The following is a 27,507-nucleotide window of genomic DNA, read 5'->3' as shown; positions in this document are numbered from 1 at the left end:
ATTCTTGTGCTCTATTCCTTATAAATGTAGTTTCTGCCTTCACAGTTGTAAGCCATTTAAAAATATACAATAGCCATTAAGGAAGAAACTGGGGGGCTGGCCCGGTGGCGCAGTGGTTAAGTTCGCACATTCCGCTTCTCAGCGGCCCGGGATTCGCTGGTTTGAATCCTGGGTGTGGACATGGTACCGCTTGGCATGCCATGCTGTGGCAGGTGTCCCACATATATAAAGTAGAGGAAGATGGGCACGGATGTTAGCTCAGGGCCAGGCTTCCTCAGCAAAAAACAGAAGGACTGGCAGTAGTTAGCTCAGGGCTAATCTTCCTCAAAAAAAAAAAAGGAAGAAACTGGTTACTAAATAGATGCAAAGTGGAAAGAGACAGAATTAGGAATTTCCATATATGATGACAAACAGTAAAAATTCATAGGAAAAGAGTCAGTGGGATTCTTCTAAATAAGTTTCCAGTAAAACTAAGAACACCAGATGCCAATTCTGTGTCTCCTGGACACAATTATATCTGGTTAACTCTCTCCCCATTTCACCTGAAGCTCTCATGATTTTGGAGGTTCGTTTGATTTACACTTAATCAAGGCTTCCCCAACTGTAATTTTTGAAAGTAACTGTTTCTCATAAAATTGAGTGATTTAATTTTTTTCCATCCTCCATTTTATTTGCTACAAGATTTGGTGACATATAAACTTGAATGAGGAAGAGTTAGTGGCTCAGATCAAAGTGGTCTTTCTTTGAGCAAATTAAATCAGAACTTATCCCTACCTCGTAAATGCAGCAACTTAACGATCATATGCTGTAACTCTGTAAAATGACATTACTTGATGAGCAAAAATAGCGGGCCAATGTGATTGAGAATAATGACCTCCCTGGGAAGAATAGCGCTTACTTCATCAGAAGCCAGGTACACGCAGAGCAGGGCTATTTCTTCTGCGGTTGCAAATCTTCCCGTCCTCTGTCTCTTCAGGAAGTCGCTCCGTGCCTGTGACCAGACACCACACCAGACATCAGTGGTGTGAGCTAAAGTATGAACTCACTGGCAGCTCCTTCAGGAGGCAAAGCAAGAGAGATCTACAGAGGCCACTGGCCTGCTGCCTCGATTATTCACGCATGATACATGAGAGTATCATTAATATTATTAACTGTGGGCCACGCAGGACTATGGTGACTCCTACGCTGCTCAAACTATTTGTGTTATACTAAAACCTACAGACACTGTGACAGATCAGGAAGTTAATCTTAAAGTAGAGGGTTTTTAAATTTTTCTGAAAATGTGGTGAAATATACATAATATAAAATTTATCATCTTAACCATTTTTAAGTGTACAGTTCAGTAGCATGAAGTGCATTCACACTGTTGTGCAACCAATCTCCAGAAGTCTCTTCATCTTGCAAAGCTGAAACTCTATGCCTACTAAACACTAACTCCCCAGGCCCCTCCCCCAGGCCCGGCTACTACCCTTCTACTTTCTGTCTCTATGCATTTGTCTACTCTGCGTAAGGAAGAGGGCATTTTTTTTAACTAAAAGATTTAAACACATTTAAAATAGGAGACATACCTCTTCAGGGTTTGGTCTGGCTTGTATTCTTTCTTGCAGAGATGGGGTATCAACGGTTCCTAAATCAAAGGGTGACATTCAGCTTGGTTACTTACTTAGACTGAAAAAGAAATTGGCAACTCAACTTTAAACTTCCTTTCCGTAGGATACAGGTACCAGAGAAATCCTGTCCATAACTTGGAACAGCAATTTCACCTCTTCTGCCTGCCCTTTTATTTCATAGGCTTATAACTTCTTTAACAGCATTTCCATGATTTTTAAAAGCACAGACTACAATTCACTATGACACTAGGCAGGGACTCTGAGTGAAACACCAGCATTTTAGTCGCATTACACTGACATGATACTTTATGGACTGTATGCAGTTTTACAGGTATTATCTCAGTAATCCTCACAACAACCCTGAGGGCTAGGTAATATCACACAATTCTTTACCAGTACAAGGACCCACATTGTCTCAATGATCTCAAAACCATTCTTTGCTGTCACGTTCACTCTGAATCCTCAGGGACAGCTCCATGCTTGTCACAGTCCTTGCTTCTAAATTTTCCTCATTATCTTGCCAGTTTTCATTGGCTTCAAATTCCTATTTTAACATTGTTTCATGTTTTTCATTGAAAAATATAATTTACAATATTTTACTTAAAAAAAGAAAAATAAGAATGACACTAAAATTTTTACAACCCCACTTAGTTCACCTTCCTACAGAGCAAGTTCCCCAGACTTTTTTTGTTAACGTATGTAACCTGTAAATTCTCAGGAAGCCTCTTTCTGACTGACAGTACTCCAGGAGGCCACACGGTCTTCCTACGGTCACGGAAAATGATCTGCAGTCATCCTTCAGGTCCATCTTTAGAGCGGGCTCCTCACAGCACTGCAGATTTGAGGTCTGCTCAGAAATAATTCCTTAATTTTATGACCATTTGCCATTTCTCTGGAGAGGCTGGGAAGCTTCAAAATTTGCACTTTCTGACACTTTTCTGTCTAAGAACCCTTTCTTTAGCTTCTTTCTCCTCTCACATTTTACTCGGAGGGGCGGCACTCTCCCCACTCTGGGAGGAAATTGCCTTCGCTACATTGCCTGGTTCATTAGAAACATTTTATACCTTCCATGTCACTGCAGCCAATAGTGCTGATAAAATTTCTGAAACCACATAACAAAGACCCCCTTGTATCCAGTTTCAGACAACATTTTTTTTTTTAAAGATTTTATTTTTTTCCTTTTTCTCCCCAAAGCCCCCCGGTACATAGTTGTATATTCTTCGTTGTGGGTCCTTCTAGTTGTGGTATGTGGGACGCTGCCTCAGCGTGGTCTGATGAGCAGTGCCATGTCTGTGCCCAGGATTCGAACCAACGAAACACTGGGCCGCCTGCAGCGGAGCTCGCGAACTTAACCACTCGGCCACGGGGCCAGCCCCTCAGACAACATTTTGCTTACTTCTCTCATCAACAGCCTCCTTAAAGTCCAAAATTTCACCAGCAGTGTGCTCAAGATGCCTTGAGCTTCTCTAACACTCTCCTCAAAATCCTTACAGCTTCTACAGCTTCCTCCCACTGAGGAAAATGAGCGTCACATCTTACATGTGGCCAGTATGAATGGCCATTAAATGAGAGCTGTGGATCAAGCCTATGCCTTCTGCTTCATTCCACTGTCACCTGACTCTGCTGTGTCCATGGCACAGGCTGACACACCATGCTACTGTCTACCCAAGTCGTGCTGACCAGCTGTGACTCTACAGCCATCAGCACCATCCCACACACACTCATTCCCCATCATGTTTCCTTCTGGGACTGGCTCAGTGAGTCACAGCTAGTTCCTTGTCCCAGAGAATTTGATAACATATTTTCCAATCTTCTGAAAAGGCTAGCTGCTAAAACAATCACATTTTCCAAATCATTTTGCCATTTATTCCACCGGGTAAATGGTACCAAGAACAGCTAGGCTCAGGTATCACCAGTTTGTATGTTAAAACCAAGTGAAACTGTCTCTTCTGTATCCTCCTGTTTCTTAGTGTTACCGATGTTTACCTTTTTAGTCCAAGAAAAATTATACACAACACCTCCATAAGGGGAATGCTGTAGCTTGAAAGTGACAAGAAATTTTCACATATTGAGGTATATGGGGTAGCTATTTTGGTTTAAAACTGATTTGGCTTGAACTAAAGACACCTGACTTATAGCCTATCAAACATCTGCCTTAACCATTAAAGAGGGCATTATGCATTATCTCAAAGTAAAAGAAGGCACTCTTTGAAGATAAGGATGCACACTTCCCCTCCTGTGCCCACCAGTATCAGAACTCTTTAAAGATAAGTTCCCCTTCCTGACATCAGGGTCATGTTGACCTGCTTGCTAATTTGCAACTGAGTATCTCTCTGAAACTTTGATGAATATGTATCCTGGGTGTGTTTTATGGATGTTCTGTGTTCTAAAAAGGTATAAAACTGTACTGAAAACCATGCCTCTCTGGAACGCTTTCTTCCTTTGTAGAGACTGCCTGATTCAAGTAAAACGCACCTTATCTTTCTTATCTATAAAATGGTTATTGGTTATTCTGTGTCAACAAAAGGTATATAGTCGTCTTCCCTCTTTAATAAATCAGTGGTTTTCAACCTGAGGGGAGACCAGGCTGGATTACATCAGAATCTCCTGTGGGGCTGTCCAGCCTATTCCCCGTCAACTCCCCCCCAGATCCTAGCATACCCTCCAGGTCGTGAAAGGTCCCACAGGGAACTGCAATGCTTCCCCTCCTCAATCCCCACACCAGCTGTGAACTACTGAGAAAAACCTGGATCCTGGATGTTCATTTCATTTCTTTCCAGAGAGGAAGTTAGTAATTCTTCTTAGGTAGCCTATATTCATTTTGGTCAGTGGAACCAGGTGAAAGGGCATATCTAATTAATAGACACACCTACAGATATTAAGAAAATGAGAAGTCATTCCTAAGAAATAGGTTATTGAATGCTTTAGTTTGGACATATTGAATGTCCTTGCTACTAATAAGTTCTGCTTTTCTCCTTTCTTTTATGAGCGGTCAGCACATTTGGGTGAAGAGCCAAACAGTAAATATTCTTGGTGTTAAGAACCATTTGTTTTCAACTCTGCTGTTGTAGGATGAAAGCAGTCATTGCCAATACAAGAAGCAAACTGGGTGTGGATGTGTTCCAATAAAACTATATTTACAAAATAGGCGGTGGGCTGGATTTGGCCTGCAGGCCATAGTTTGCTGACTCACTTTGTATAGCATCAAGGAAGGTATTAATCCCTCCTTTTTATCCCTGGGCCAACCCAGGTGATTTCCACGGCAGAGCCCCTGTGTTCTGGGAGGCTCCTCTTACTTTCTTCCGCTGTCCTGTGAGCATGGGCTACTTTTCATCTTCCCCCCGACACAGTCATCCCTGGTCTGCTTCCAAAACAGTAAGCCCTGGTGACTCATGTCTCTTAACCCAGTGGTTTAGAATTGCCGCCACGTGCATGAGCAGCATGTAAACTGTTTGCCTCAGTGGCTTATTCCTGATGACTTAGGATCTCTCTCCCAACTGACTGTTAGACTGTTACCTTAACAGGATGGGACTCTTTCCCTTTTGAACTTGTCCCAATGACAGGCCACAGTAACAGGTAGTAAACAAGCTTATGGAGATCTCTCTCACAGTGGCAAGTGGGATGTCACAAAGGACAATTTCATAGCCCTGTGGAGCCTAACTCACCTGGACACACACAGTTGCACCTGATCCCCTGCTGGATGAAGTCTGCAGCCACGGACTTTGTGAGGCCAATCACGGCTGCCTTGGTTGTGCTGTAGACACATCTGTTCACAACTCCTGAGGATGAAGAGAAGGTTCGACAAGTGAAGGAATGAAAAACACAGTCTCCTCTAGAAAGGGAACACAAATTAGTGTCCCCAGTAACCAGTGTCATGCTTCCTCTCACCCCACTGTTTTTTAAAAATTGATATCAGGTTTTCTCCCTTAATAGGGTGAGTTTCTGAATTTAGGAAAATAGTATCATTATCGGCACAACTCAACTGAGACTCAGGTGTTGAGATGCTGCACTTAAATGACAAGTGGTTTTAGTTTTTCATCATCAGCTGGGAGAAACCTTAGGCAGATTCCAAAAGAAAATTAGGAGTGACATCGGCATCATGGTGGAGTGAGCTGTTCCCTTTGTCTCTCCCTCTTCGAACTACAACTAAATGGTCATTCATTGATCAGCAGAAGATACCCACACAGCACCTCAGGATGCCTGAGAGACCTGCGCAGCTATACATTTGAAGGGGGATGGACTACCCCTGGAGAGGTGGTGGAGATAGGTGAGTACTCTTCTGGTCCCCCAGCAGACCTGTACACGCATGCAGCTGCTCTCCCAGCTGGAGGCCCATAGTACTGCTGCAGCCCCAAGGGTGGGAGCGTGCCTCGGCGTGACCACAGGAACAGGTGATGGCAGCCCTGAGCCCCCGCACGATCGCTTTCTCGTCTGGTGGGAGAGCCCAGAGCCACTGCAGTCCCAGGGAATGGCTAGGCTCAGACCCAGTGGGGAGGCCCTGCCCACAAAGCACTAATGGCTGGTGTGACCTAGGAGCAGATGGCAGTGGAGCTGTGCACCCAGGCAAACAAATTCCCAGCTGCCTTGAATGCCCATAGTACCACTGCAGCCCCAAGGGGTGGACTGCAACTCAGTGGGACTGTGGGAGCAGGCAGCAGCCCTGAGCTCCTGCATAATCGCTTTCTTGTCTGGTGGGAGAGCCCACAGGGCCTCTGCAGTCCCAACAAGTGGCCCAGGCTCGGACAAGCAGGGCTGACAGGGATCACGGTGGGCTCAGATTACACAGGTGCTGCCCCCTCTCCAGTGGTGGCAGGTGGAATGTATGACCAGATACTATCAGTATGCAAATGCACAAATCCACCCCATTGAATGGTATGAAGTATATTAATACTCCTGACCAGAAGGAAAAAGACAAATACTCAGAAAGCAATCCTGAAGGCACAGAAGTCTACAATCTAAATGACAGAGAATTCAAAATGGCCATCATAAAATACTCAATAAGTTATGAGAACTCAGAAAGACCGTTCAATGAAATCAGGAACAAAATTAATGAACGGAGAGAATTCTTCACAAAAGAGATTGAAACTATAAAGAAAAAAACGATCAGAAATGTTGGAGATGAAAACACAATAAATGAGATAAAGAAAAATTTGGAGACCTTGAATGACAGAGCTGATATTACGGAGGATAAAATTAGCAATTTAGTGAACAGAAATACAGGTATTCCAGAGGGAGAAGAGAAGGAGAATGGAGCACAAAACTTGTTCAAAGAAATAATAGCTGAAAACTTCCCAACCCTGGGGAAAGAGCTGGAATTAGAAGTAAAAGAAGCTAAGAGAACTCCTAATTGCATCAATGTAAAAAGACTTTCTCCAAGGCATGGATTAGTAAAACTGGCAAAACTTAATGGCACGGAAAAAATACTAAGGACAGTAAAGCAGAAGAAAATCACCTACAAAGGAAACCCCACCAGGCTTTAATTGGATTTCTCAGCAGAAACCTTACAGGCTAGGAGAGACTGGAATGATATATTAAAAATTCTGAAAGACAAAAACTCTAAGCCAAGAATACTCTATCCAGCAAACATATCCTTCAGATATCATGGAGAAATAAAATCTTTCCCAGATAAACAAAAGCTCAGGGAGTTCATTGCCACAAGGCCCCCTACAAGATTTGATCAAGAAGGCCTTCATACCTGAAAAGAAGAAGAAAGGGTTTACACAGCCTTCAGCAAGGAGATAAACAGGCAGACAAAATCAGAAAACTGCAACTCTTTATCAGAACAGATTAGCATAACATTAAAGATGAAGGGAAGGAAAATATCAAGAATAAATATAGTCTCATCATTTTAACCACAAACTCACAACACAAAATGGAACAAGTTGTGACAACAATAATGCAGAAGGCGAAGGGGAAAGGGATGGAAACTGCTTAGTCAAAAGAGATAAGAGTCTATCAGAAATGGACTATCTCATCTATGAGATCTTGTACACAAAGTGCAGGTTAACCACTAAAAAAATCACAACTGAGACACAAATGATAAATAAGCAGAAAACTGAGAAAACCATCATAGAGAGCCACCAAACTGAATCATCCGTCTGAAATACATGGGATAAGAAAAAGGGAAATACAGAACAACTGGGAAACAAGTGATAAAATGGCAGCATTAAGCCCTCATATATCAGTAATCACTCTAAATGCAAATGGATTAAATTCCCCAATCAAAAGACATAGAATAGCTGGATGAATTAGAAAACAAGACCCAACAATATGCTGCCTCCAGGAAACACGTCTCAGTTCTAAAGACAAACAAGCTTAGAGTAAAAGGATGGAAGACAATACTCCAAACCAATGGCAAACAAAAGAAAGCAGGTGTTGCCATATTTACAGCAGACAAAGTAGACTTCAAGATAAAAAAGACAATGAGATGGGGCCAGCCTGGTAATGTAGTGGTTAAGTTCACGTGCTCTGATTTGGAGGCCTAGGGTTCATGGGTTCAGATCTTGGGCGTGGACCTACACATTGCCCATCAAGCCATGATGTGGTGGCATCCCATATACAAAAGAGGAAGACTGGCATGGACATTAGCTCAGGGCCAATCTTCCTCACCCAAAAAAAAAAAAAAGGCAATGGGAGACAAAGAAGGGCAGTATATAACAACAAAAGGGACACTCCACCAAAAGGATTTAACACATATGTGTATGTAACCCAGGAGCACCAAAGTACATAAAGCACCTATTAACTGACCTAAAAGGAGACATTAACAGCAACACAGTAATAGCAGGTGATGTTAACACCCCACTTTCATCAATGGATAGACCATCCAGAGAGAAGCTCAACAAGGAAATAGTGGAACTAAATGAATTACAGACCAGACAGACTTAATAGATATATATAGAACACTCCACCCAAAAGCCAGCAGAATACACATTCTTCTCAGGTGCACGTGGAACATTCTCAAAGAAGGACCACATGTTGGGAAATAAGGCAAGCCTCAATAAATTTAAGAAGATTGAAATCATATCAAGCATCTTTTCCAACCATAATACTATAAAACTAGAAATCAACTACAAGAAAAAAGCTGGGAAAGAGATAAACATGCAGAGACTAAACAACAACCTACTGAGCAACCAATGGATCATTGAAGAAATTAAAGGAGAAATCAAAAAACAACTGGAGACAAATAAAAATGAAAATACACGATACCAACTCACATGGAATGCAGCAAAAGTGGTCCTGAGAGGGAAATTCATGGCAATATAGGCCCACCTTAACCAATAAGAAAAATCTCAAATAAGCAATCAAATTACGCCTAACAGAATTAGAAAAAGAAGAACAAAAAAGGCCCAAAGTCAGCAAAAGGAGGGAAATAATAAAAATTAGAGCAGAAATAAATGAATTGAAACCAAAAAAACAGTAGACAGGATCAATGAAACTAAGACCTAGTTCTTTGAGAAGAAAAACAAAATTGACAAACCCTTGGCCAGACTCACTAATTTAAAAAAAAAGAGAGAAGGCTCAAATAAAATTAGAAGTGAAAGAGGAGAAATTACAATGGATACCACAGAAATACAAAGAATTATAAGAGAATACTATGAAAAACCATATGCCAACAAATTGGACAATCTGGAAGAAATGGATAAATTCTTAGACTCATACAACCTCCCAAACTGAACCAAGAAGAAACAGAGAATCTGAATATACCAATCACAAGTAAAGAGATTGAAACAGTAATCAAAAGTCTTCCAAAAAATAAAAGTCCAGGACCAGATGGCTTCTCTGGAGAATTCTACCAAACACTCAAAGAAGATTTAATACCTATCCTTCTCAAACTATTCCAAAAAATTGAAGATGATGAAATACTTCCTAACACATTTTATGAGGCCAATATCACCCTGATCCCAAAGCCAGACAAAGACAACACAAAGAAGGAAAATTACAGGCCAATATTGCTGATGAACATAGACGAAGAATCCTCAACAAAACATTGGTAAACCAAATACAGCATCACATTAAAAGGATAATACAACATGATCAAGTGGGATTTATTCCAGGGATGCAGGGATGGTTCAACACCTGCAAATCAATCAATATGATACACATTAACAAAATGAGGAATAAAAACCACATGATCATCTCAAGAGATGCAGAGAAAGCATTTAACTAGAGCCAACATCCATTTATGATAAAAACTCTCAATAAAATGGGTAGTGAAGGAAAGTACCTCAACATAATAAAGGCCATATATGACAAACCCACAGCCAACATCATACTCAATGGGGAAAAACTGAAAGACATTCCTCTGAGAACAGGAACGAGACAATGGTGCCCACTCTCACCACTCTTATTCCACGTAGTCCTGGAGGTTTTGGCCAGAGCAATTAGGCAAGAGAAAGAAAGAAAAGGAATCCAAATTGGCAAGGAAGAAGTCAAACTCTTGCTGTTTTCAGATGATATGATTTTATATATATAAAACCCTAAAGAATCCATAGGAAAACTATTAGAAACAAGCAACAACTACAGCAAAGTTGCAGGGTACAAAGTCAGCTTACAAAAGTCAGTTGCATTTCTATACTCTAATAACAAACTAACAGAAAGAGAACTTAAGAATACAATCCCATATACAATCCCAACAAAAAGAATAAAATATCTAGGAATAAATTTAACCAAGGAGGTGAAAGACTTACACAATGAAAACTTTAAGACGTTAAATGAAAGAAATTGATGATGACATAAAGAAATGGAAAGATATTCCAGGCTCATGGACTGGAAGAATAAACATAGTTAAAACTTGCATACTACCTAAAGCAACCTACAGATTCAATGCAATCCCAATCAGAATCCCAATGATGTGGAAATAGAACAAAGAATCCTAAAATTTACATGGGGCAACAAAAGGCCCCGAATAGCCAAAACAATCTTGAGAAAAAAGAATGAAGCTGGACACATCACAATCCCTGACTTCAAAATATACTACAAAGCTGTAGTAATCAAAACAACATGGTACTGGTACAAGAACAAGCACACAGATCAATGGAACAGCACTGAAAGCCCAGAAATAAACCCACACATCTACGGACAGTTAATCTTCGACAAAGGAGGCAAGAACATACAATGGAGAACGGAAAGTCTCTTCAATAAATGGTGCTGGGAAAACTGGACAGAAATATGCAAAAGAATGAAGTTAGACCATTATCTTTTGCCACACACAAAAATTAACTCAAAACAGATTAAAGACTTGAAGCTAAGATGTGAAACCATAAAACTCCCAGAAGAAAATATAAGCAGTACACTCTTGGATATCAGTCTTAGCAGTATCTTTTCGAATACCATTTTTACTTGGACAAGGGAAACAAAAGAAAAAAATAAACAAATGGGACTTCATTGGACTAAAGAGCTTCTGCAAGGCAAAGGAAACCAGGAACAAAACAAAAAGACAACCCACCAACTGAGAGAAAATATTTGCAAATCATAAATCCAACAAGGTGTTAATTTCCAAAATAGACAAAGAACTCATACATCTCAACAACAAACAAGCTGATCCAAAAATGGGCAGAGGACACGAACAGACATTTTTCCAAAGAAGATATATAGATGGCCAACAGGCACATGAAAAGATGTTCAACATCACTAATTATTAGGGAAATGCAAATCAAAAATACAATGAGATATCACCTTTTACCTGTTAAAATGGCTATAATTACCAAGAGAAAAACCAAAAAATGCTGCAGAGGATGTGGAGAAAAGGGAAGCCTCATCCACTGCTGGTGGGAATGCAAACTGGTGTAGCCACCATGGAAAACAGTATGGAGATTCCTCAGAAAGTTAAAAATAGAAATAACCATACCACCCACCTATTCCACTACTGAGTATTTATCCAAAGATCATGAAAACATGAATGTGTAAAGATATATGCACCCCTATGTTCACTGCAGCATTATTCACAATAGCCAAGATGTGGAAGCAACCCAAGAGTCCACCGACTGATGAATGGATAAAGATGTGGTATATATACAACGGAATACTACTCAGCCATAAAAAAGACAAAATTGTCCCATTCACCACAACATGGATGGACCTGGAGGGTAATATGCTAAGCAAAATAGGCCAGATAGAGAAAGACAAACACCATATGATTTCACTCATATGTGGAAGAAAAACTAACACATGGACAAAGAAAACAGTTTAGTGGTTACCAGGGGGAAGGGGGTTAGGGTGTGGGCACAAGGGGTGAAGAGGCACCATTTATAAGGTGCACAGAGTTCATTGACCTCCCCACCTTCCAAGGATACTGGGCCTGGGCCCTACACAAAGGAATGTGTCTGGGCTCAGGGCCACTTCGGCCCTGACTCTAAGGCACAAGTTACAAAGAATGAGTCCTGTGTCATGTTCCTTGTCTGGGCTGGCCACCCTGACGGGCACCTGACAGGACTTTAGAAACATCCTATCCATGGGAACGAAAAAGATAGAAGCACCCCATCTGTGGGAACAAGAAGAAATAACTCAAAATATCCAAATGTCTAAAACCCTGAGTCAGAACCCAGAGAAACCTTAGGGTAAAAGGGAGTCACAGGCATAGAACAATTGGGAGTCTCACTGAGGAAAGGACACCTTGCCTCAGACCCGGACAATCGGCACTCCCACCCGCCGTACAAACTATTGGGACTTCCCCAGCTGATTGTGGTGTGGATGTTGTAAGTACCGATTTGTTGTTCTCCCTTATGCCCACTCCTTGTTCTGTTTCCCTTTATCCAAAACCTTTGATTGCTGAAACAACCAAATAGCCTTGGCGGTGCCTGTCATTCCTTGCCCTTTGCGGCTGCGGGCAACATATGGTGACTGAAAAATAATAATGCACAACTGAAACTTCACAGTGTTATAAACTATTATGACCTCAATAAAATAAAAAAGATAAAAAAAGAAAACTGGCGCAGTGGTTAAGTTTGCACGTTCTGCTTTGGCAGCCTGGGGTTCGCCGGTTTGGATCCCGGGTGCGGACACAGCACCGCTTATCAAGCCATGCTGTGGCAGGTGTCCCACATATAAAGTAGAGGAAGATGGACATGGATGTTAGCTCAGGGCCAGCTTTCCTCAGCAAAAAGAGGAGGATTGGCGGCAGATGTTAGCTGAGGGCTAATCTTCCTCAAAAAAAAAAAAGAAAGAAAAGAAAAGAAAATTAGGGTAAAGCAAAGCAAAACAAAAGACCAAGAAGCTTAGGCATTTCTTTGCATTTCTCTCTCATGCAGGCTTAATGTGTGTATCCTCGCAAAGAGAAGGAATGTTCTCTCAGCAGTGGCTATTTCTTTTTTTGTTTTTTTTTTGTAACAGAGCTTTGTATGAAGTGCTGTGACAATACGGGAAGTAACTCTGCCTGTGGGCTTGGGGGGGTGCTTCACAAAGACAGTTGATCTGGGCCCTAAACGAGAAGTCAAGTTGAAGGGCCAGGATTGCAGTGCAAGATGGAGATAAGGGCACAGTCTGGCACACATGGATTTTCAAGTTTAAAATGAAATAGCTGGGGCCAGCCTGGTGGCTCAGTGGTTAAGTGCGCGTGTTCCGCTTTAGTGGAACTATCACATGGTGGAAGACGTGTGTTTGCCTGAGCCTCTCCCCACTCCCCGTTTTGGACTGTGAACTCTCTGGGGGCAGGGGCACACAGTAGGTGTTCAATACATTTTTGATTAATCAAATGAATAAATGTTTCCTTCTCCCACTTTGATCTCCACTGCCATATCCATTAGAAGAACTAAACGGGAGAGCACAAAAAACAAACTTTCATTTAATGTCACTGGATCACATGTAAGGTGAAAGGACTGGTAGACAAGGAACTTAATACTAATTTTAAAAGAGCAGTTTTGAAGTTATGGGTAAGTTTTATCATATCTGCTATGCTTGTTTCCAAAACCCTTAGCTTGTGAAGATTATGAGTATGTTCATCACAACCCCCAGAGGAAAACAGACTTACCTTTGATGCTGGAAGCCACAGAGGACATGTTGATAATATTGCCAGATTTGTGAGCATCTGCCAAAATAAAACAAATAATAAAAAAAAAATGCCACTCTGCAGGCTAAAAATACTACCTCTTTAAAAGATCTGCATTTACTCTGGGTTTGCAGAACCATCTTATTAGCTGTTAACATGAAGTACTATTAAGCAGTCTTAACAACCTCCTCATCACTGCTGGGAACTGATGGCAGAGTACACTCTCACTGGCAAGAACATCTCCCAGGGGGACTACCACCTTCCCTGTCACAAGAGTATCAGCAAGACCGAGGATGAACTCTAAGCCAGTGCAAATGAATGTTCATATTTACTGTGTTCCTGATGTTAGAAAACTCTTACTCCAGTGAACACATTATTTGATGAATACCTACAGTGGCTGGGTATTGTGTAGGTCCAGGAGATTCAAAGATAAGTGACACAGTCCCTGCCTATGGAGAGCTGCCAGTCTGACTGGGCGGCTGACATAATCAGCATCCAGAGACAGCATGGGCCTTCACAGAGAACAGGTGGTGGGTGGTAGGAAGGGGCCAATCCACTGTTGGATACTCAGAGGAGGGCTCCTAGGAGGAAATATGTGGGTCGATTTTTGAAAACTAGAGTATTAGTGTAACCGTGGGCCCTCCAGGACCAGTTCAACTGACCCCGTCTTACCAACAGAGTAATAAGAGTGGGTTTTCAGGAACTGAGAGTCCCCCCTTGTCCAGTTCAGGCCAGGTAAGACCACCATTCCATCAAGTGGGCCTGCGCAAATGCCTGTTAAGTAATCTTTTTGACATCAAAGGGCTGAAAACTCCACCCTCAGATCATGCCAACATCACCATTCTGTGAATATGCGTCCTATGAAGAGCCATGGAGCTGACTGCACTTGCACAGATCATCACTCACCTCATTTCTCACCTCCAAGTATCCGTCTCCACCCTTCAGACCACCCTGCCCTTCATCCCATAAATTTTGCCCCAAGTCCTTGATCAGGGAGACAGATCTGAGAGAATACGCCTCCTGTCTCTTTGCAGATCAAGCTAGCAATAAAGCTTTTTTCTTTCCCCAAATCTGATGCTGTAATTAATTGTTTTTTTTCTACGTGCATTGGATAGGAGAACCCCATTTTTGTGGAGTAACAGTCAGAAAAACAAAAGAGAAGTGTGTTTTAAGGAATGAGAACCATAGGTATAAAGGTTCTATTATGGAACTGGGGGGAAGGGATGGGTCTGGCTGGAAGGCAGGCCCTGGGAGGAAAGAGGCCTTAGAGGCCAACAGGGACTAAATTTAGGAATTTGGGATTTCCCCTGAAGATAAGGCAGGCCTTAGTGCAGAGGAGGAGCGGTATGTCTAGATCCGGGGATTACAGGTTCCTCTGGCAGCCTATGCTGGAGACGACTGGAAGCTGCAGTAGTGGTTCGGGAAAGGAGTGGTAAAAGCAGACACAGCAGGCAGAGCTCAGTCCATGGCCACATGCACTGATGGCAGCCTCCTGTCAAGGGCAGTGTTTCCTAAAAATACGTCCTGCAGGATTTCCCCACTCAATTGTGAACTTTGAGAGAGGAGGGTCTGGGGCTGTGTTGTCCTCCTAGACAAGGGGCACAGTAGGCGGTCAATACGTTTTGATGAATTAAGATCTCCTGAGGTGCTAGTTTAAAGTGCAGATTACTGGGCCCTGCCCCAGACCTAAAAGAATATATAATGAAACAGGCTGCTATGACTTAAAAAATGTTTTGTTTTCAATGAACTTACACTTTATTAATTATAACATATACGTATGTTTTCAAGATAATATTATGTACATGCAAGGGCATGGGTACTCATAAACGTTTTGGAGGAAGAAGCAAGAGGTTGAGAGAATGGGCCTAATGGGCACTAACTTTTCATGGAAGTCAGAGGCTGGGAGGATGACTATAGAGAACAAGGGGAGATGGTGGCCACGAGAGAGTGGGGAAGAGTTCAAATAACTGCCAGGAGGAAAAGGGAGAATATCAACTAGAGAACAGAGGAAGGAAAACCAGGATATACTCTATCATGAAAATCAAGTGAAGTTTCTAAAAGAGCAGAGTCTTGAGAGGCAGTGTAAAGGGTCTAGAGAAAAAAGTCACTTCCGTTGGGGTGAGTTTCTCCAGTAGCTTTCAGACAGAGGCAGGAATGGAGACGGTGAATGATCGAATGGATCAGGGATGAGGCTGCCAAGATTATACATCTCTTTATGGTCATCTTCCTACTTTCCGTTTTGATACTTAGCTACCAATCATACTAAAAGCAGAGAGTCTGAAACCAGCCTATGGCATGGTGCTGGAGACAGCGAAGGACACCGGGAGAGGCTGAGGTGACCCACCAAGTCAAGGAAGATGGAGGGGAGAATATATTTAACTCAACTTGTGTGTCTATAAAATAAAGAGAATCATAATGAAATGGGGTCCTCATAAAAAACACTAGGAAAATTAGTAGAGTAGAATGGTGTTGAAAACTAAGCCTTAAAATTATTCTTTCTTATCCATTTTAGCAAATAACCCATTTTACTTTATTGTTCCAGTTTTATTGAAATATAATTAACATACATAATCCATTTTTAATACATACAGCCCAACTTAATATATAAAAATGGGCTATTAAGTGAGTTCAGTCTCCAATCTTCTGAAATGCAATAATCTCTCAGGCAAACTAGAATTTCACGCCTAGAGATGCTACTGCTGCCCCAACACTGGTACCATACATTCGGCTGGGCCTGTCTGCTGATTCTCCAGCCCAAAGTCCTTGCCTCCCTCCATGCTGCCTTCCTACCCCCAGCTCAGAACCTGCTGTCCCGTGTGATGCTCCCTCTGCCTGCCAAGCAGCAGCCCTCTGTGGCCCATAAAGTGGAGTGTCTGTACATAGTAAGGCCACATAGGACTGATCTTCCAGAAGCTCAGGCAGGGCTACAAAGGTCTCTAAAGATCTCCTCTAGCTGTATCTAGTCAGTCCCACTCTGACTCAGCTCTTCTGTCCCCATCAACCAGAACTCAGCTCCTAAACTTGGCAGACCTTGGCTCCTTGGGTCTTCAGTGATTCCATGCCTGACCCCAACCTGGACTGATAACCTAGATTCACTTACTCATTCAACCAACATTTGCTAAGCACTTCCGTGTGCTAGGGACTCTTCTACAATACAGCAAAGGAGGAAAAATCCCCAAACATCCAAGCCCTCCCCAGATCCTTGCCGTAATGGATCTTCTTTTCTAGTGGACCTTGGATTCTGCACTGACCTCTTACAGAATCTTCAATTTGTCCTCTGCCTTTTGACCGATCTTTCAGTCTTGGAATGTCTATCCATGAACAGAAATTTCCTACAAGTGTTCCTATATTTTGACCACCTGACCTTGCAGATCTGCTTGGACTCCAAATCCTGGCTTCCTCTGGAAAGTTCTAACTGGGTATATGTGTGTCATGGTTAACGAACACAAGAGGATCCTAGACAATTACTGCTGGAAGGGATTGTGTAATCTATCACCCTCATTTTAAACAGAAGAAACATGGGGCTGGCCCTGCGGTTGAGTGGTTAAGTTTGCGTACTCCGCTTCGGTGGCCCAGGCTTTTGCTGGTTTGAATCCTGGGTGTGGACATGGCACTGCTCATCAAGTCACACTGAGGTGGCATCCCACATGCCACAACTAGAAGGACCCACAACTAAAAGTACACAACTATGTACCAGGGGGCTTTGAGGAGAAAAAGTAAAAATAAAATCTTAGAAAAAAAAAAGTAAATAAATAAATAGAAGAAACAGATGCTGAGAGAGCCTAAGTACCATCTCCTAGGGCACCTGGCGAATTAGGGGCAGAGCTCAGGCTGTGCCGAAGGTTTTTTGACACCAGAGTCTGACCTTGGGGTCAGGTTGGTTAGGGTCACCTTAACAAGTGGCACTGACTCCTTTTGATTCCCCATCCCACTGGTTAATATTTTGGGGGATTTTTTTCTTTTCGTTTTTTACAAACGAGTGTCATTGTTTCATATGGATTATTGTTAAGGTGCTTTAAATCACAGGCAAACTCACTAATTTGCAAGTTATTGTTCGATATTTTAAAAGTTAACACTTACAAGTGTAAATTTCAGCTCCACTGTGCCTCACACCTACGTTCCTCACTGATACTCGTGAAGCACTGCAGACACGAACAAGCTCATTTTACAAATGAGTCTCACACGTCTCACCAGCTGTGACGGACGCTCTCCCCTTTTACCACAGCCTCTGCTTCTCCCCAAATCCTGTGTTAAGGACCAGCCTTCAAAAAATGCATCCAAGTTCCAAATAACAGATTTTCATCACCTCCAGATAGGTAAAAAAGGCAATTTATATTTTTAAAAAATTTGCTAGTTCAACAATCTGTGGGCCCACCCAAAGATCCCTTCTAGGCACTAAACAAATAGATTAAAAACAAATTCCTTTGTTACTAAGTCAATTTCTCTAACTTTCCTTTTAGCATTCATCTGCATCCTTCTTGACGTTAGGTTGAATGTTCAGAGCAAAGTATCAGTCCTGCTGCGCCATTAAAAAGCTCTTCTCCTGTCCCGCACAGGGCAGCATTCAGTACTCCAGTCATCTCATCCAGCAGGGATGGATGGAAAGAATGGCTCTTCTGCATTTCACTAGGATTTAATTTACAACCTTGAACTGAGCTGGTTCTGTACACAGTCAACCCGTCCATTGTCTGAGCCCGTGCTGTCTGCTACTGCTGGCTTACAAGCTCATTTGAAGTCAACATTTTTCATATTTACACCTGTCTCCCCTAGAGCACCTGGTGTGGTGCTTTGTATCAAAAGGTACTTAAAGCTTATTTGTATAACAAAATGAAAAACATTGATGAGCTGTGTGAAGGCTGGAGAATTCAAGGGTGGCAGACTCAGGAGGAATACTCTCTCTTCAGCACATGCTGTCTCTCACCTCTCTGGAACTTCAGTGGCTCAGCTAAAGACAGGAGAGTAAGGAGGGTACTCAAGGTACAGAAAAGCAGTGGGGTACATCCATCCTGAGAGCGTGTGCCTAATCTTAGCTCTAACCACTTGCTAGTTATGTGATTTGGGCAAGTTACTTAACCTCCTAGTTTCTTTCTCTGTACAGTGAATGGGACAAAGTAGTACCTACCTCATCGGATTGTTCTGGTCCCACAGGCCTCCTGCTGTCCCTCTCCCTGGAAGCTTCTCCCCAAACACCTGAATGGTTAGCTCCGTTGCTCCATTCGGCCTCTATGAAAATCTCACCTTATCAGTGAGGCCCTCTGGGACCTCTCTAATAACTGAGCTTTTTTTCTCTTCATAGTACTTATAACTACCTCACATGTTATATGTTTATTTGATTACATATTATCCTGTCTCACCTCTCCAAAATGGAAGTTCCCTGACAGAAGGGACTTTGTTTAGTTCTCTGATTTGTCTTCTGCACCTAGAATGGAGCCTGGCATGTAGAAAGTGCTTAATAAATATTCTTTGAATGGATGAACTGGAAGGTCAGACGAATTAATTTATACTAAATGCCTTGGTATTTATGTTCACTACATGTTAGTCATTACGTTAACTACCATTACTCTTCAGCACATGTGAGGATTCTTTCTGGATGCCCAGGATGGAGACCTGGAGACTAACGTGGTGGTCATCCTGGTGGTAGTCACCTTACTTTAGGAAGAAAGGCCTTGATCATCAGGTACATGCTGCGGACGTTAAGATTCATTGAGAAGTCCCAGTCTTTCTCCTCACAGTCCAGGATGGTTCCATGATGAACAAAACTGGAAGAGTAATTAAACAATGGGGAAAAATTATCATTAAAAATGATTTCTATTCCACTTCCTTTTCATTTTTATTTTCATTTATTGACTTAGACCATTGTCCCTTCCCTAACCAAGACTTTTAACAATTCAAACATAGTATCACTTGGTACATTAGGTAAGTAAGTGTCTCAACAACTTAAGGTAAAAAATTCATTATTTGAAAACAAGATCCTTCTTTTAAAAGAAGGCGGCAAGTGTCTGGAGCCCCCAAACATAAGAAGCTCTATACCAAATGCACAGGAAATATCAACGCCATTACAAACAACTGAGGACACTTGCCCCAGTGGACTCTGATTTCAAGAGCAGCAGTGCCCTCAGGTGGCAAGAACTTATCATTCTCAAGGGAAATCAAAGTTGCAGGGAAAACAAGTATCTCACCATCTCAGGGCAGCAAAGTAATATCGCTACTGTACAGTTCTGACATACTGAGTAAACAAAGCAGAACAAAAGAAAACCCTCAAAATAGCCTTTGCTATTTTCCAAGTCACATTTCCTCAAGGAAGCTTTATAACAATGGGGTCCTAATTGATTTCACTGTCCCCTGGACCAAGATTATGTAATTACTTATAAAATATTGTCAGTTGTGATTCCCATGTACCACTGTACTTCCAGTTCAATCAAATGACAGCAAGAACCACATGCTATATTTCTATATCCCTTACTTTGCTGAAAATTTAATAGATGCTCAAAAAATAATTTTGCTAGTTGATTTTTTCATGGTTCTGAATATATTCTTCTATGAAAGATGAGCAGATTATTTATAAAATAGATAATCATAAATTGTTGCTTTAATTTCCATACATTGTAACACATGATAAACTATGAATAGACAGACTTTTTTCATACTGAAACATGATTAGGAAGAATCATAAAAATACATAAGAAGGCTCTAGGATTTTTCTATCAATGCCACAGTATAAACGTTAACACCACACAAGAAAAGTGGAACATCAGACTCTATCTACTTAGTCCTGCGTAAGCCTCAACTGTCCTCATCTCTACTGTCATGCCTGAAAAGGGAGAGTGAGCACAAGCACTAGCTGCTCCACATGGGGCTGCTCCAGCTCCAGTCTCTCATCCTTCAAGCATGGTTCAGCAAGTTTGGTACTACTCTATCAAGTTCAATTAAGCCATTCTCTTTGTGCTGTATATAAAGCAACAGAGTGAAACTTCTTTTGCTGGGATTAATTGTCCTAATAAGAAATGCTGCGCTTGGGAGGTAGAAAGAACTTGCCAGAATGTTGTGCCAACAAATGGGGAACATTCGCATTTCAATAAACTGAGTACTCAGTTTTTGGCAGATATACTTTGCCTTAAAGACACTCCTGGAAAACAGTTTTTAATTTTATTTTATAAGTCTTAGTGGAACATCAGTGACAAGTCCACTGGTGTGAGCCTGTCCCCAGCCTTAGGTAGATCAACAGCGTTGGATTGGTAGCAGTTGTCTTGAGTATCCTTAAGTGCCTTTAGGCCCCAAGCACATGTCAACTTCTATGGCTGTTTTACTTGCTGAATCTTACTTGTAACAAAAATTCTGTCCAAAATCCAGCTTTATTTCCTAAGGAATATATTAGGGTTCACAAAGAATAATTTGGCCATATTATCAAATTTCTTTTAATAAAAGACATAGAAAACTTTCTGTGAGGAGAATGAAATTAAAAAGTTATGAATTACCCAGCAACATTAAAGAGAATGTCAACTCTCTCAATTTCATTGGCAAACTCATCAATTTGTTTTTTTTTTTGTGACATCCAGGACTCGAGTCTGAATACCTGAAACATAAAACAAGGGAAACTATTTACTTATACCCATAAAAAATGTTTAGTCTTGTAGATGTAGCTGCTTTGAAGTACAAAGATTACAGTATCTGTCCATTTTGCCTTCATAGGATTGTTGACCATTGGTAGGGTCTTAAGAATCTTAAGAATCTCATTAATAAAAATCTTAAAATCCTCCCCATCCTGAACTCCCAATAACACACCTCTCTTTCCCTCCCTTTCTCTTCACTCTCTAAATTGAATACTAAAGGCCTTTTCTGAGAAAAGACTTTACAGTGAAGTATGATCTATATTAGATGCTTCTCAGTGAGCCAGCAGTAATAACAGAGCGCAGGCTTGCTCTTTCCCCAGAGGTGAGTCACTGCCCCAGGAACACTGAATCCTATCTGAGTGAGGGGTAGGGAAGGGCAGGGCAGTGAGACAGGAGACCGTTTCCATTTGTGCACTTTACCTTCATGTCAATTCCATTATTTATTGGAAACAACTTTGTCAGTCAAGGGTATAATCACTTATTTCTGCACTAAATTGCAAGGAGAAGAAATGAGGGGCCAGGAGAAGGGATGAAACACTTGAAAGCTAGACATGAGAGATCCAGCATTGGATCTCAGAGACACACTGTAATAGTTAGTAAAAAACCCCAAACATTCTCTAATAAAAGAAAGTCACTATTTTAATGTTTTTAAAAAAAATATGGTTTATTATTCTTTTATAGATATAGAAAGAAAAGATTATAAACATAGAAAAGGAGAGAAAGGGGAGAAAGTTTTGGGAGGACTTTCTTCCCTTAGTACTTTTTCAGTACAACAGCGTTTTTCTGACTTGGAGTTAAAATTCCCTATTATTAAAATTAAATAATTTTCCAATAATAAATAAACAATCCAATAATTAAAATAGCATAGTCTAATTCCGTTCATGAATTCAATGTGCTAATTTGCATTTGATTATATAACCTGTTCTATTTTGCTGGAAGAATTAACTTTCAAATGAGCTGTCTGTTCTGATTTCTTTCAGAGGAACTCTAGTTGAAGTCCTTTGATGCTGGAGTTGAGTTCAGTGTGGTGCAGTAAGGGGTGATACACAGCGAAATAATTTGCATGATCTCTTAGGGTTTCTGATCATATGTGGCTTTAGGGCTGAGCTGTCTCCAATATGGTAGCCACCAGGCACATGTGGCTACTAAGCACTTGAAATGCAGCTAGTCAGAACTGAAATGCGCTGTAAGTGTACAACACACGTGAATTTAAAAGATTTAGTATGAAAAAAGAATGTAAAATATTCCATAAATTTTTTTTATATTGAGTATGTTAAAATGGTATTTTAGATATATTTAGTTAAATAAAATACATTACTAAAATTAATTTTCATCTGTTTCTTTTTACTTTTTAAATGTAGCCACAGGAAATTTAAATCACACACGTGGTTCACATCATTTTCCTACTGGACAGCACTGTGCTGAGTAGGGCACAGAAGTGAAAGTTGTCATTAAAAGTTAACGCAACAACTGTTAAATTTCACATACAACTTTGTAATTAGGTACTGAATCCTTCAACATGCTGGATAAAAAAAATTTTAAGTATACAACTTTTATATATTTAAGTATACAGATTTTTGTCTGTAGGTTCACAGAATATAGATTTGATATCAAAGAATCAGGCTCTAAGAAGAAGGCCGGTGGAGCTGACCAGCCAAGTAATTTTCTTTCAGCAGACGAGTACTGTTTTTTATAATACCTTATGGACTCTGAATCCCAAGTTCAAGCTGCTGAGTTGCTTACCCGGGTACTTTTCCAGTTCTTGAAGTTTGGACTCATTGATATCTGTGGCTATGACTTGGGCACCTTCTCTTGCAAAAGCCTGGAAGACAACACACAAATGAATCCTTTGTTTACTTGGTTAAGCTGCTCTCATGAATAGAAAATCCTTTAGCCTTTTCTCCCTTTATCTTATTTTCATTGTTTTCCTTATACATGGGTGGAATTTCAAACTATCTAGTCTCGCTTCGCCCTTCCCTTTGTTATTTTTATCATTAGTACAACATGACATACATTGTGCTTGTCATCTGACTTTGTCCCTTTTAGTAACATCAAATACAATAGTGTTTTTAAAAAACTAGGATTCTGTTATTAACACCTCTCAAAATACTACTATTCTGTGATTTGATAGCCTTTATTCCATTTCTGAGGTGACTAAACCCCAAATAATGAGAAAAATGGGTTATTTCAACACTTTTCCTCCTAAGAGTATACTAGTGTTTTCACAAATATCAAACTATATCCTACCGTTACAGTTAAGCTGCATTATTAGCTCAGGTGAGGAATATAATGTGCAAGAAGCTGCTATAAATTACAAGGTAAAGGTAACGGTAACCTGATAGTCTTAGAACTCTGGAGTCCTATGTCTGAACTGACATGATTTCAGAGGGCTATGCACTCCTTTAGGCCCCCTGTAATAAATTTATTACAGTGCAGAGAAACTGAGGCAAAGAAATAAGTTCTCAGAGTCAAAAGTTATGAGATGTCACATAATAAATATGTGAGGTAAGCCTTGCTTCATCCCCCTGGGATCAGGAGTAGCAACTTTTATTTTTGTAACTTAAGACAACAGAAGCACAAAAGCCAATAAAAAAAAGTAGAGCAGAATTAAACAGCCATGGGATCTGTCCACGTGATTCAACACCTCCAAAGGCAGGAAGCAAACAGAGATAGTAACTTACTATGGCAGTGGCCCGGCCGATCCCCTGAGCAGCAGCTGTCAGGACGATGACCTTCCCATCAAGTCGACCCATAACGGAACCTGCGGTTTAATCTACAGACACGTGTATTTAATGGCATGCACTGTAGACATGGTCCTATGCAGTAACATCTAGAATGAATGGTTCAATGTACTCCTTTAAGAACCTGAAGATGGCACCTCAGCACAAATATTCCCACCATGAGAATTCTCCAAGAGCGCCCACTCTAGATACCTAGCTTTGTACATCAAAACCATTTGGCACAGCCCACTCAACTGATACTCAGTAAGAGACAGACATTGGACTTGACCCACCTTTCGGTTTTTTGAGAACCCAATGCTGATCCAGAAGGGGTGGAGTCCTCCCCTGCCCATCCTCCCCGCTGTGCCCGCACGCACTGCTATGCCACTGGGCATGTCCTTCCTGCTTTCTGTCCTGTAAACTTCCGTTGGGTTTGCACCATCAATCATTTCTAGTTTGTTTATTTATATTCTTATTTTTGCAGGGGAAGATTCGCCCTAAGCTAACATTGAACCAGGAGGCTGAAGTGGAGTGCACCAAACTTTAACCACTAAGCCATCAGGGCTGGCTCTCATCTGTGGTTTTTCCTTGTCCCTTGGAAAGATTTCACCATCGGCCTCAGAAAGTCACTGAACAAAAGAACCGGAAAATCAAATCATGTCCAATACCCCCATTTTACAGATGAGGAAACTGATGTGGCCTGGTCCAGGTGAGAGAGACAGACGAAACGCAGGCCTCCCCATAACGCTGCCGATCCTCTTCTCAAGCTTAAGCCGGCGGGAGTTAACGCTTTAACAGCCACAGTCAGTCACTTCTGACAGGCAGGACTGAGACACTGTGACCGGGGGAAAGGTGGCATGCATCAGGTCTGACCAGTGCCGACTGCAGGGCGCGCGGAACGGCTAGTGCTGAGGTCGGGGTGGCGAGGAGTCAAACGATGATCAAATGAGGTGGTCTTCAAGGAGCCAGGCTCTCTCCCCCATCCTGCTGTTCTCAACGTGTGCCTCTGACCTCGCGCCAAGTCACAACATGGCTGCTATGTCCCAAGGCACCATATCCGCATCCGCGCCAAAAAACACCAAGGGAAGGAGCAAAAGCCAAAGGTCTTTCTACCCAAGAAGGAAGGCCTGCTCAGAACCCCGGCCCACGTTTCACCCGCCAGCCCTAGCAGCCGCGGGGGCCGGCATGTGGGGGCGCCGTCTTCCCCCCTCAGGATGGGAAAGGCAGGGAAACGAGCTGGGAGGGCGTTGAGCGAACGCACTCAAGCAGCACGCGCGCACACACACCGCGCCCGAGAAGGCGCAGGCGGCTTCTCCGGCCTGGGCCCCTAAGCCCTTTCCTCCCGAGCCCCACTCCGTGCTCCTCAGCCAGGCGCGGCTCGGCCCGCCGGGGGCGCTCACGCGGGCAGGCGTCAGGCAAGCGGGGGCGGGGGGCGTCAGGCAGGCGGGGGCGGGCGCGCCAGGGGGGCGGGGCGGGGGGGCGTCAGGCAGGCGGGGGCGGGCGCGCCCGGGGGGGGGGGGGCGGGGCGGGGTGGGGGTGGGGGGGCGTCGGGCAGGCGGGGGCGGGGGCGGGCGCGGCGGGGGGCGTCAGGCAGGCGGGGGCGGGCGCGCCGGGGGAGGCGGGGCGCGGGGCGAAGGCCCGAGGTGTGGCCCGGTCTCGCGCGCTCCTTCCCGCGTCCCAGCCGGCGTCGCACCCGGGCCTCCCACCAGCCGGCCCAGCGGGCCTCGTGTCGCCCGGACCCCTGCCGTCCAGCCCTCGGCCGCCCGGGGCCCGCGGCGTCCACGCGCGGACAGGAGGCGGGCGTTCCAGGGGGTGCCCCGCCGTCCCCGCCCCTGCCCGGGCGCTCGCTCCCTCTGCTCCCAGCGCTGCCCCGAGCTGCCGGCGCCCGACTCCGGGACCAGCTCGCCGCTGCCGGAGGCGCTCCGACCGCGGCCGCCCTCGCCAGCCACCAAGAAGCCCAGCCACTCTGAGGCAACGAAATTTTCACTGGTTTTCCCCCTTCTTACACGAGAGGTTCATACTCACTTTAAACTTGGGGAGAGTTGAGATATTTTCAATATGTACTTTAGGAATGAGAGACTCCAGGAACCTTTACCCACCCCCAGTCCTGAGCGTGCGGATCAAACGCTGTGACTTGAGCCCGTGCGCCCCGCGGCTCTGGGCGCCGGGCTCCGGGCGGCCTCCCCGCCTTTCTGGGCCCGGAGTTTGGAGCCGAAGGTTTACTGTTAGGTCAACTGCACTGCCACGCTAAAACAGAGTTTTTGGGAAAATGAGTTGCAAACATGGCCTGAAATGGTAAATTCCAACATGAAAAGCAAACGTGATGGCTTTCTTACTGTAAACACTGGAATCAAAGTGTTAATTTTTCGTTATCAGAGGCAGAGCATTTTCGGGAATTCTGTCTTCATGAACCCGGAAGAAAAATGTTCACTGAAAAATCCTCTCTTCTTTGGTTATTTTGAAAAACTTAAGATACCAGACTTCCAAATGCACCCTAATCCTGATCTAACTGCTAAGATTTCCTGAAATAAGTAACGTGCAGAGCAAAGCAACACATAAAAATTAAACATCTCCTTTTCCCAGTCCATTTAAAGTTTCATTGAAAAAATACCAGGAAATCTTACTTTAGAGTAGCAGCAGGTGGATGGCGTCCTCCAGGTCACTGCGCGAGCGGCAAACGGAGACCGACCTTCGTGCAGACAAGTCAGGCGCTTAATGATGAATGCTGGGATGTGTAGTTCAGGTTTCTTCCGAGTTTGCTGGTTCTGTTTCCTTGAGTTTTTAAGGATTCGCACATTGGTATACTCAATGTGTGTACGTGCTGCCGTCTAGTGGAGCTCAGGTCGAACTGCTAACTCCGAGTAAACGGTGAAAAGCGGAAAAAGCCCCCGCAGCATGCTCAGGACTGGAAACCACTCCCTTGGCTTTGACCCCTCTCAGTCCCTGTCGTTTGTGTCTACTACGTGCCGTTCTGCGGTGTTCAAGATGGAATGAGGCAGAAGTCGCATGTGGAAGACGGCAGAGCCGCGAAACAGAAGGAGCCCAGGTCACTGAAGATACTAGAGCCTTCTCTCCTGGCCCTTGACATGATTGCTGAGAGGGCAGCACACGTTCTCTCGCGTTGAAGGTATGGTTGTGGTTCTCTTGTGACGCGCCGTCTCTTCTAACACTAATACACGCTTAGTGGCGGAATGCAGGCGTCCTGACTGCACTGGCGGTGGCGTCAGGGAGCAGGTTGAGCCTCAGTGGGAGTGTGGAGGCTTCAAGGAAAGAACATGCTGGGTAAGAGCAAAAAGCCAAGTCTGGCTGAAGAGAACAGAGACACAAGAAGGAAAAGAAAGGACTGGGTCACGTGAGCCCTCTACACTAGGCTTCGTAACTCCAACTTTCTCAGGCAGGTAACTGAGCAGAGTGAGTGTGTAGGTTGTTTGTGCACGTGCTGTTTAAGTGGCTTCACTCAGCACCCACCCAACTCACTTTCACCTGCCTCCTACACTGTAAGGGTGATAAATAAATGACAAGCAGTAGGCTATATTGGAGGATATGAGGAAGCCATTTGGTTTGAAACTAATTTGACCTGACCT

General features: G+C 43.1%; 1 protein-coding gene across 12 annotated transcripts in view; it reads right to left on the bottom strand.

The window, feature by feature from the left end:
- LOC139042842 (dehydrogenase/reductase SDR family member 6-like) overlaps positions 1-26,956 on the bottom strand; it is a 33,610-nt gene extending 6,654 nt beyond the window's left edge. For 2 of the 12 annotated variants that reach the window (XM_070503402.1, XM_070503403.1), the window contains exons 1-3: positions 5,276-5,633; positions 1,569-1,627; positions 899-991 (exon numbers count right to left, since the gene is read on the bottom strand). In XM_070503402.1, coding sequence (XP_070359503.1) covers positions 899-991; positions 1,569-1,627; positions 5,276-5,486 — 363 coding nt within the window. In that variant the 5' untranslated portion in view covers positions 5,487-5,633. Of the gene's footprint in view, positions 1-643; positions 992-1,568; positions 1,628-5,275; positions 6,325-13,575; positions 13,633-17,673; positions 18,277-19,238; positions 19,353-21,068; positions 21,167-22,946; positions 23,026-23,884; positions 23,977-24,216; positions 25,275-26,547 lie in introns of those variants that run through there. The other 10 variants (XM_070503410.1, XM_070503407.1, XM_070503408.1 and 7 more) reach the window with 10 other exon arrangements.
- Positions 26,957-27,507: the final 551 nt, after the last annotated feature.

This window comes from Equus asinus, unplaced genomic scaffold (assembly GCF_041296235.1).
Source record: "Equus asinus isolate D_3611 breed Donkey unplaced genomic scaffold, EquAss-T2T_v2 contig_1, whole genome shotgun sequence".
In the NCBI taxonomy this organism is placed as follows: Eukaryota; Metazoa; Chordata; class Mammalia; order Perissodactyla; family Equidae; genus Equus; species Equus asinus.
Note: the sequence above shows the minus strand (reverse complement) of the source record. Positions and strands in the feature narration are given on the sequence as shown.